The sequence below is a fragment of the Trichechus manatus genome, unplaced genomic scaffold, assembly GCF_000243295.1.
Source record: "Trichechus manatus latirostris isolate Lorelei unplaced genomic scaffold, TriManLat1.0 scaffold00020, whole genome shotgun sequence".
In the NCBI taxonomy this organism is placed as follows: Eukaryota; Metazoa; Chordata; class Mammalia; order Sirenia; family Trichechidae; genus Trichechus; species Trichechus manatus.
In genome coordinates, this window is record NW_004443956.1 from 10,594,580 (window position 1) to 10,605,573 (window position 10,994).

General features: G+C 40.3%; 1 protein-coding gene across 4 annotated transcripts in view; it reads left to right on the plus strand.

Annotated features, from left to right (window-relative positions):
- SUCLG2 (succinate-CoA ligase GDP-forming subunit beta) overlaps positions 1-10,994 on the plus strand; it is a 363,960-nt gene that overhangs the window by 275,874 nt on the left and 77,092 nt on the right. Inside the window, exon 10 of one of the 4 annotated variants that reach the window (XM_023727935.1) lies at positions 7,899-10,489. The exons of 2 other annotated variants lie outside the window; for them this stretch is intronic. In XM_023727935.1, coding sequence (XP_023583703.1) covers positions 7,899-7,970 — 72 coding nt within the window. In that variant the 3' untranslated portion in view covers positions 7,971-10,489. Of the gene's footprint in view, positions 1-7,898; positions 10,490-10,994 lie in introns of those variants that run through there. One more of the 4 variants, XM_023727936.1, reaches the window with a different exon arrangement.

Genomic DNA, 10,994 nt, shown 5'->3' on the forward strand with positions numbered 1-10,994 from the left:
TGTATGTGTGTACGGAAATTACTAACACTTCCCGGACACTAGTTTTTTGGAGAAGATCTGAGAAATGCTGACATTGGCCATCAATAGCCTGTCTCCCTTTAATGAGCAAAAATAGCAATGATAACAATGAGGAATTAACATTGATGAGAGTGCTCTATGCGTCATCCAGCATACAGAATACCGTATATGTGTTAGAATATTTCAGTTTTAAAAATCAGAAAATTTTCAACGTTTAGCCAGTCTGTGAAGTAGACAGTTTCAGGGAGGGGTTGTAATTATTTCATCCCCTACTTTTCTTTAATTAAAGTATCAAACGAGCAACAGTCTCTGCAACACCCCTCAAGCTCACTTGTTAGGACTTGGCTTTTAGTGCATTTTACCTCAGTTATTGCTCACAAACCTGAGTTGATCCACATCACCTACAGACTGGAGTATAAGCTATTCAGTCAGAGATTTAGGAACTCGTATTATCTGGCCCTGGATGACCTTACCTTGCATTGCTGGCGTAGACCTTACCGTGTGTCTCAGGTACCACGATCTTCTTGGACATCTGTCCAGAGTGTGTGGGAGGGATTCCCAGGCCAGCAGTTCTTAAGTGGGATTAATTTTGTCCCCCAGGGGATATTTGGCAATGTATGGAGACATTTTTGGTTGTCTCAGTTGGGGGAGGGCATGCTGCTGGCATCTAATGGGAAGAGGTGAGGGATGCTGCCTAAGATCCTACAATGCACAGGACAGCCCCCACAACATAGAATTATCCGATCCAAAATGACAGTAGTGCCAAGGTTGAGGAACCCTCACTGGATGGAAGGTCTTTTTTTTTCTGTTTTATTTCTGTCTTCCCAGTGCCTGACACGTAGTAGATGATTTTAAAATGTTGAAATTAATAACCCTCCCACAAGAATTCCATCTAACTGTATGCTTCTTCTATTAGAGTTATATGGAAACCTAATTAGATTTTGTTTTTACTTACCAGAATCACTTAAATATATAATGCGCTCTTAAGATTTCAAGCAGGTTTATGGAACTGGCAAAAGAAAATGAGAAATGAGTCGGCTTCAGTGCATTGTTAATGTTCAAAGCCCTGGAAAGTCTTGGTTGGGTGTTAAATTCATGCAAGGCGTAGGCACTTTACTAATAGTCATATTTTAAGTGTTTTTTTTTTGGTCTGGGTACTTGGAAGAGAAACATAAAAAGACATTTTCTTAAAAGCCCATTAAAAGGAAAGACAGCTTGTCATTGAATTTAAAGTCATGCACGTATATGGAATATGTTTCAGCAGGAAGGGACTCGTTAATATCTTGGGTAAGAGAATGAACTGGGGAGTTGGGCAGAGGTGGACTAGGGCCCTGGCTGTATAGCTCAGTATCTGTGAGACATTAAACAAATTACTTAAGCTGTCCCTCTCCATTCCCCCTACCCATCTGTAAAATGGAAGTTATGACAAAATGTATCTCAGAGGGTGGTACTAAGATTGTCTATGTAGTGAGCTTGGCACTGGGCCTAGCTCCTGTTAACACTTACTGATCATGGTTCACTCCTTCATTCAACAGATGTTCACTGAGTGGGAACTATATGCCTAGCCCTGTTCTAAGCTCTGGTGATACAGCAGAGAACCAGGTTACATTCTGTGTTACTGCTCCAGTGATGATAATGAGGTCAGGATAATGTGTTTCAAAGTCACGTTTTGTGCCGTGGACTGTTAGTGCTCTGTGTATGTTTTCCCCTTTAGTGCTCATAGCCACCCTATAGTGTTGATGCTCCTGTATGCCCATTTTACAGATGCGGGACCTGAGGCTTTTAGAGATGAAGTAACTTGTTACTAAGTGATGGAGATGGTGTGTGAATACACACTGCCTGAGGTGGGAAGTATGTGCCATAAGCCACCACACATATGATGGGCACATGGCAGGTGTGTTTCTAGTCCAATAGTATCTTCATCCATGAGTCACCTGAGCTTTTTGCTTACTCTATCACATGTTCTTGTGTTCATGTACTATGTTCAGGTACCTTGAAAGTAAAGAATCTATTTATTGTTCTTTCTTTTATCCTTCCTGTCTACAATTAAATTGTTTTTACACTATTGCCGGGTCCTTAAGAGATGGATTTTCTGTTTATTTTCTTGGTCCTCCTGCAGATCAAATCAAAATCTCCATGAGCGACCAGCTTCTAAATTTGGGACTTTCTGCCCCAGGTGGCAGTCCCTGAAATAATTCACAGCCATTAGCATATCATTGAAGAATCCTGCTCACGTGCTGCCTGAATTGGGGTCTGGGCCTGCCACCCTGAAGCTGTCAGTAACTCCCCATTTGGATTTTGACAGGCCCTCTTGCAAAGCTTTCTTTCTGTGTCTACTCTGACAACCCTGCCTCCTGTTCCCTCAGCCTCATTGAGCCAGCTGGGCCCCTTTCCCTTCCCTGAACTTCCTCTCCTCCCCAGTGCATTTTCAGAACATCCCCTGTGGGAACCTTATGGCCCACAGTGTCTATTTGACTAGCTTTCCTAAGTGCCCATTTGCTTTGATGATGAAGAGAAAGCTTCAATTAACTTTTTCAGTTAAACTTAAGTTACAGGAATGAACCATATTGCTTTACAACTAAAGAAGAATTTGGAAGATTAGACACGCCCGTAAAACGAGACTAAAGGGGCACACTAGCCCAGGGGCAAGGACTAGAAGCCAGGAGAGGACAGGAAAGCAGGTAATAGGGAGCCCAAGGTCGAGAAGGCAGAGTGTTGCCATGTTGTGGGGTTGTTAACCAATGTCATAAAACAATATGCATACTAACCATTTAATGAGAAGCTGGTTGGTTCTGTAAACCTTCATCTAAAGTACAATAAAAAAAATAAATAAATAATGAAGAAGAATTTAGATAGAGTGAGTGGAGCTGGCCCCTGCTGTCAGTTTTACAGATGAGGACTCTGGGCCCAGAGATAGTTGGTGATAATCCTTAGGTTCCCCAGCCATCTCAGCAGCAGAATAAAGACTTGCAGTTCCTATGGACTGATCAGCTGCCATTCAAGTAATGGAAAGTCACACTTATACTGAGCTTGCAGTCAACTCATACTTCTAAATCTAAGATATTTCATTTGTTGATTGAGAAAAACCCCAGAGAATACTCACCAAGATGTTCTCATTGGTTATATAATCTCTGACTGGAGGCATTTTAGGTGATTTTTACTTTCCTTTGTTCTATATTATTTAAATTTCCTTAACATGGCATGTATTATTTTTACAGTCAAAACACTGTTAAGGTACAGAGCGAGGAGCAGAAACCAGATTCTCTTAAGGGCAAGTGGGTTAAAAAAGCAAAAGAGGAGAAAAAAAAAAACCACTTTACAAACCAAATCCAGTCCTACTATTGGTTCAAAATTATAGTGAATTAAAGCACTCCAATTATCTGAGCCTTAGTTTCCTCAACTGTCAATGGGAGTATTAATGACCTCATCAGAGTAATGATTAATAGGCATATTATTAGGAACATTTTGCTGGAATTGCAGTTGTCTCTTCCTGGCAGTGTATAACCTTAGAAAAGTCACTTTACAACTGTGCGGTCAATGTTTTCTCCAGAAAAACGGAGTGAATAAAACCCTCACAAAGCTGATGTGAAGACTGACTAAAATAAGGTATATAAAGCACATGTCACAGAACTTGGTATTCAGTCAACGATAGCCTTAATCTGTTACCATTGAGTCAATTCCGACTCATGCAACCCCGTGTGATAGAGTAGGACTGTTTCGTAGGGTTTTCTTGACTGTAATCTTTATGGAAGTAGCTTGCCAGGCCTTTCTTCCATTGTGCTGCTAGGTGGGTTTGAATAGATTAGTGGTCAAGTACAAATTGTTTGTACCAACCTGGGACTGTCAATAAATGAGAAAATATTGAATTTGTCAAGGATTTCATTTTACTCGGATCCGCAATCAAAGCCCATCAAAGCAGCAGTCAAGAAATCAAACAACGTATTCCATCAGGCAAATCGGCTGCAAAAGACCTCTTTAAAGTGTTGAAAATAAAAAATGTCACTTTGAGGACTAAGGTGCACCTGTCCCAAGTCATGGTATTTTCAGTCACCTCATATGTATGTGAAAGCTGGACAGTGAATACGGAAGACTGAAGAATCGATGCCTTTGAATTATGAGATTGGTGAAGAGTATTGGATAGACCATGGACTACTAGAAGAACAAACAAGTGTATCTTAGAAGTACAGCCAGATTGCTCCTTGGTAGGAAGGATGGGAAGACTGTCTCGTGTACTTTGGACATGTTATCCAGGAGGGACAAGTACCTGGAGAAGGATATCATGCTTGGTAGGGTAGAGGGTCAGCAAAAAACAGGAAGACTTGAGACGGATTGACACAGTGGCTGCAACAATGGGCTCAAGCATAGCAACAATTATGGTGCCCGACCGGGCAGTGTTTCATTCTGGTCTGCGTAGAGTCACCATGATTCAGAACTGACTCCACTGCACCTAACAACAACTCTTACTGATTTCTAATATCAGTTTAGTTAATAGTGTCATTTTTGTTGCTATCACATGTTTATTGTGTGAACCAAATTATAACTTCAAATCTAAGTTATTATTAATACTGCTATTATTTTTAGGTACCACTGGAAATAATATCTTAACAAGGATGATCAACTCCAAAGACATTAAATGGTGTAAGGTAGAGGCTTACACCAATTATCAATTCTTCATTTCTTCCTTCATGGCACAATCCCAACATAACGTCAATTCTATGACATATTTCAGCCTCTCTTGCCATTAGGTGGAATCATATAACAGCTTCCTGGCCAGTGAGATGTAGGGAAGAGTATAATGTGAGATTTCTGGCAAGTCTATTTAAAGAGAGCTAAAGCAACTGGGAGGGAAGCCATTTTACCTTTTTTCCTATTCTTCCCTGCTGCTTGGATGCCATTATAATGGTAGGAACTGCAGCAGCCATTTTGGTCTAAGAGGTAATCTTGGAATGGTAGCCTTGCATGGCAGAGGAGAAAGACTGAAGGAGTCTGAGTCCCTGATGGACTACAGGTAGCAACATCCTAATCCTGGACTACCAACCACCAGTCTTCTTTTATGTGAAAGAATAAATCCTTATATCTTTAAGTCCCTTTATTTATTTTTGTTCCTAGCATCCAAATATAATTCCTATGTGATATAATCTCTCTACTTAGCACTTTGACATAATTTCTCTTATTGGACATGGAGTACTTTGAACAATATTGTTCCTCCCTGGCAGATTTCTCTATTATGATACAAAAAAGCAAGCTGACTTAAATTTAACTTAATTGTTGAGCAAATCAACAAACAAAAACCTTCATTGTAAGGGTAAATACAAATGCATGTTGTTCCTTGACATGCATTTTCGGCTTATTTGGAAGAAATAGTTTTGGAGAAAGGAATGACTGGCCTGTGAAGTAGGTTTGCTGCCTGCATTCCTTCGGCATACGGGCTCCCAGTCCAATTTCTCATCTTGTGGTTGATGCTACCTTGGTGCCAATGGAAGGGCGTGGCTGCCTGGTCTGCTGTTCAGTATGGGGTTTTCTAAGGTGGTACCAATATTTCCTTAAAGCTGTTGAGGTATTTTCCTTCAAACAGATGGTTGTAGCATGAATCTGATAAGTTCTTCATATATTTCATATACACTGACTAGATAAATGCCACAGAGGATATTTTGTTTCTCCAGAATACAAAGAAAACTGAGTATTTTTTTCCTCTACTAAAATGTACTTTGTCAAGCAGGTCATGTTAGTTTACATAGCAGAAAAAGAGGAAAATGTAAAAATGTGCCATCTAACTGATATTAAAACACACACACAAAACAGCTGCCCTTTAAATGCTCCATTGGCCTCTAAGATCAGGTGCGGGCTGAATTAAGAGCATTGGGATAATTGACCTTCCGTGTGAATAAATTAGAATAGATTAGATTTGACTGACCACATAACAATTTAAATAATAAAAAAGCCACTTTCTTTTTCTAGGCTACTTTGTGGTGTTGGGTCTCAGAGGTGATTAACCATGTGTTTTTCTTGTTGGAAGACTTTCCTAAACACAAGCTAACGGACTAAAACGGAGACTGTAATATTGTGCCTTTTTTTAAATTGAAGGACTCAAAGGAACATATGACAGACGGAGCTGTTTAAAGACATTCTAGAAGGGCAGCATACTTAGAATGTTTAAAATGCATTGAACCTTGCCTTCCAGACTTGTGGGGTCGATCTTGGGATTCTGATTTCATGGGCAGTTGGGATGTGATGTTCTCAGGGTATTTTTTGCTTTTCTGACCTTTACTCCAAGGAGCCCTGGTGGCACAGTGGTTAAGGGCTTGGCTGCTAACTGAAAGGTCGGCGGTTAGAACCCACCAGTGGCTCTGCGGGAAAAAATGTGGCAGCCTGCTTTCATAAAGATTACAGCCTAGGAGACCCTGTGGGGCAGTTCTCCTCTGTCCTATAGAGTTGCAATGAGATGGCAGTGGGTTGGGATCTTTGCTCCATTGTGTATGTGTCTGTGTGTGTGTAAGTGATACGTGATGAAGACCACCATGTATCTGTAGTAAACACAGGACTACTAGTTTAAGCAGAGTCATAGAGCTAAAAAGGGCCTTAGATAACCCAGTGAGTTTACAGTAAGGAGATGCAAGGCCAGTAATAGGAAATGCCCTGTCCTCAGATCAGAAACAGCCCTGATGTATGTTGGATGGTATGAAAAATTGTTCTTATACAGAGAAACCCTAGTCCTAGCCCCTGCGCTCGCTGATATTTGGACTTATTACTTAAACTCTTCTATAGAAAGAGGATATCGTCAGTACCTTTTTCTTAGGATTGTTTTGGGATTGAAGTGAGATAAATGCCTAAAAAGCACCACTTGGGTTATTATTGCTATATAGCAAACCACCCCGAAACTCAGTGGCTTAAAACAATGACCTTTTTATTTTCTTACAATTCTGCCAAAGGGGCTGGGATCAGCTGGGCGGTCCTTCCACTGTTGTAGTCGGTGTTTACTCACGGGAGTGCATTTGGCTGGCAGGTCGGCTAGCGGCTGGGCTCAGCTGTGATGCTGGAGCGGCTGGGCTTTCCCACCATTTCCATATTATTTCCAGACCTCTCCCGCTTCCATGTGACATCTCCACACAGCCTCTTCATATGGCCTTTCCAGCTCAGTGACCAGACTTCAGGGCTTCCAAAAGGACAAAGGCAGAAACTGCCAGGGCTTTTCAAGGCATAAGCCTGGAACTCATGCAGTATCTCTTTTGCCACATTCTAGTGGTTAAAACAAGTCCAAGGCCCAGCCAAGACTCAAGGGGAGGGGACTACACTAGGGCATGCATAAATGTTGACGTGGTTCATTGGGGGACCCTAATGTAACAGTGACTACAACAGCGGGCACAAGCATAACAACAATTGTGAGGATGACACAGGACCAGGCAGTGTTTCGTGAAATTGTACTGTACGTAGAGTTGCTGTCGACTCAGTGGCACCTAACAACGACAGCAACAATGTAACAGATGAGCACAAGCACACAGCACTGCGTCTGGCACATGGTGAGGACCTGTAAAATGCTGTTTGCTCTCTTTTGATGTAATAATAGTACTGCTAGCTGTTTTTGTTGTGCTACTGTTGTTGTTATGCATAGGCATAGATGGAAAACGATTTATATACAAGTTTTGAAAGATCAAATATAATTTTGTTGTATATCTCTTAGTTTAAATCTATATCATCGTTATCCACAGTTTTCCTGAGAGATCTACTGTAAAAGTATAGATGGGAAAAAAATTTTTTTTCATTAGGTGGTAAATCAATTCCCTAACTCAGTGGGTTTTGTTTTTTTTTTTTTGGTTTTTGGTTTTTGGTTGTGTATATGAATCAACTTAGTGATCTTATTAAAATGCTGATTCTTATTCAAGCAGGTCTGGGTTGGGGCTGAAGATTCTGGATTTCTAATAAGATCCAAGGTGATTTTGATGCTGCTGTTATAGGAAACCATACTATGAGAAGGAAGGTTCTAGTCTACAACTCAACAGACCCTGGTCTCGACAACTAGCAACATCTGAAACTGAAGATTGCTTGAGGCACCAGGCCTTCATTAAGAGCAAGTCATTGCATCATTTTGTGGAGGATATTTGGGAAATGTTTGGATGTGATGAGTTTTCCATGTCTGATGGTCATATAATGTGATTGTGTGACTACTTGAACTTTTTCCTTTTTTCAAAATTCTTTTCTTTAGAAAATTATGCATTCACAATTTAAAAATTTCAAAGAATACATAAAGGTATAAAGAAGAAAAGGAAAGTAACCTGGAATCATTCACAGTGGCATTAAGATTTTGGTGTGTATATTCCCAGACTTTTCATTTTAATTTTTTCCCCCAAACATTTTTTTCTCTCTGGCAAGTATGTGTATTTGCTTTTAAATAGTCACAGCTGAAAGTCTTCTAGAATATTCCAAGTTTAGTTGTTTTACTTGAGAGAGAGAAAAAGATACCATGATGTATTTTTGCAAATGTATTTTAAACTTTGCGTTATTTATAGTCTGTCCTTAGAAGCTTGAAATTAAAATCTCTTTCCTTACTGATTTTGATTCTTTCTTGTCTGACTTACACTGATTTCACCTTCCTGTGTTTCTGATGAAGCCTGAAATTGCCATACCCTTATTTGAGTGTAGTTTTTCCTTTGCCCTCACATACTGTGGACAACAGAACAACCCAGTTTCTTTTATCAGCCACTATCTCATCCTTCTATCTATACTCTATCCAGTGTTCCAGAAAACTGTTGAATGAGGGTTTATGCTGTCACTGAGTTTGCAAATACCTTGTTCTGTAACATTTGAGGAGCATTTATTTCCTCCGTAGAGGAGCTCGTTGTCCCGGTGGCTTCTCTGGTCTTCCTTCTGTAGGACCTGCCTATATCACGGCCCTTGCATATAATGGGCCATGTATTTTTGTTGGATTATTTGGTAATGAGGGCAATGAGTCCTATGCAGTTTAACTTAAGATAGTTACTGGGGAGGAGGACTGACACCATGGTCACGCGGGTACCACAAGTCCCACACATGGTTGCACCTAGCTGATAAAATTTCTTTTTAAAAAACCATTGCCATCAAGTTGATTCTGACTCATAGCAACCCTATCGGACAAAGTAGAGCTGCCCCCTCGAGTTTCCAAGGAGTAGCTGATGAATGTGAACTGCCCACCTTTTGGTTAGCAGCTGAGGTCTTAACCACTACCCACTAGGGCTGATAGGGAGGCTGAAAAATGCCACAAAATTGACGTGCTCTTGAGATTCTGCTGCTAAGGAAGAAGTCAAGAATTAGTATTAGTTATCCTAGTATCTTTTGCCTTATACCAATTACTAATGTCTTTGGAATGAATCATCCCGGATTGAGAAATTATTAGAAGTAGAAGTTTAGCTAAAAATAACAATCATGGTAATAATACCTTAAATTTGAGGAGAACTGGGCAAAGAGCACACCAAATACCCTCAGGACAAGGTGAGAGAGGCACGGGGAAAACCTGGGAGCTTGTGCATTCTCAGTGCTGTTAGAACACTGGGTAGGAGAATGACCGTGGGAAGGCCTGCTCTTTCAGGGCCAAATCTTTGTTCCACATTTTTTCACTTTCTCTGTCACATTCCCTAAGAAGGTGTCTGTCCCATCAATGATTCCTCCGCCCAGTAGCTGGAGCCCATGATAGTATATTTTGATTGTAGTAGTTATCCTAATATTGAGAATTATAAAAATTGAAATTGTTCAAGTTAGAAAGTTAATTTCTGCACATTCTCCCCACCAAAATTATGTTACATTTTTAATATATGTCACTTTAGAGCATTCCATTTTTAGGAGCAGGAAGAAATTAAAAATCTTTTTTCCTCCAATCTGATTTTAGGGGGGAAAAAAGCTCTCTTTTTAGTCAGAGGATTTGACTGAGTTGTTTAGGCAAAAATATGAAAGGTACTTACAGTGATTTATACCCCTAATCCCAAGTGTATGTCAAGGGCAAAACAATACTTTATATACAGGAGGCTGGACCAACATGATCTTTATTTACCCAAAAGATGGGGAGGATGAGCTAGAGGTCTCTGCAATGTCTTCTTTACCTGAATGATCCACCGGTTTTAAGTTATGAATATAAAAATACTTGTTGACCTATAAAATAAACAATAACACTCATGAGGAAACGTGCTCATTAGAACAATCAACTATGCGAGACCAAACAGGCAGCATTTGCCCAAAAGCAAAGATGGGAAGACAAGGAAGGGCAGGGAGATTAGGGGGATGGAAACGGGACAAGCGGAGTGGAAATAGGGAGTGTGCTGACACATTGAGGGGATAGCAACCAATGTCACGGAACAATTTGTGTATAAATTGTTGAATGGGAAACTAATTTGCTATGTAAACTTTCACCTAAAACACAATAAAATGTTGAAAAGAATATTTTAAAAAAAACAAACTTGCTACTATTCAGAGGTAAAAGGAATCAGATGTATATGGAAATGGAAAACTTGAAATAAGTAAACCTGTTTGGGTCGTGATGACATAGACCCAAAGAACTGCATGCAATGCATGAACCTTGAATGGATCTCGATTTGAGTGTGTGTCAATAATACATTCTTGAGATACTTAGGGGAATTTCACTATGGACTGCATATTAGATAATAGTGTTGTTGTTGTTAGTTGTCACGTCATCTTCGAGTCATGGTGACCCAATGTACAACACAACAAAATGCTGCCCAGTCCTGTGTCATCTTTACAATCATTGGCATGCGCAAGTCCTTTGTTGTGGCCACTGTGTATTCTGAGTGCCTCCCAACCTAGGGGCTCATCTTCCAGCACTGTATCGGACAATGTTCTGTTGTGATCTATAGGGTTTTCATTGGCTAATATTCAGAAGTAAATCGCCAGGTCTTTCTTCCTGGTCTGTCTCAGTCTGGAAGCTCCACTGAAACCTGTCCAACATGGGTTACCCTGCTGGTATTTGAAATGCCGCTGGCATAGCTTCCAGCATC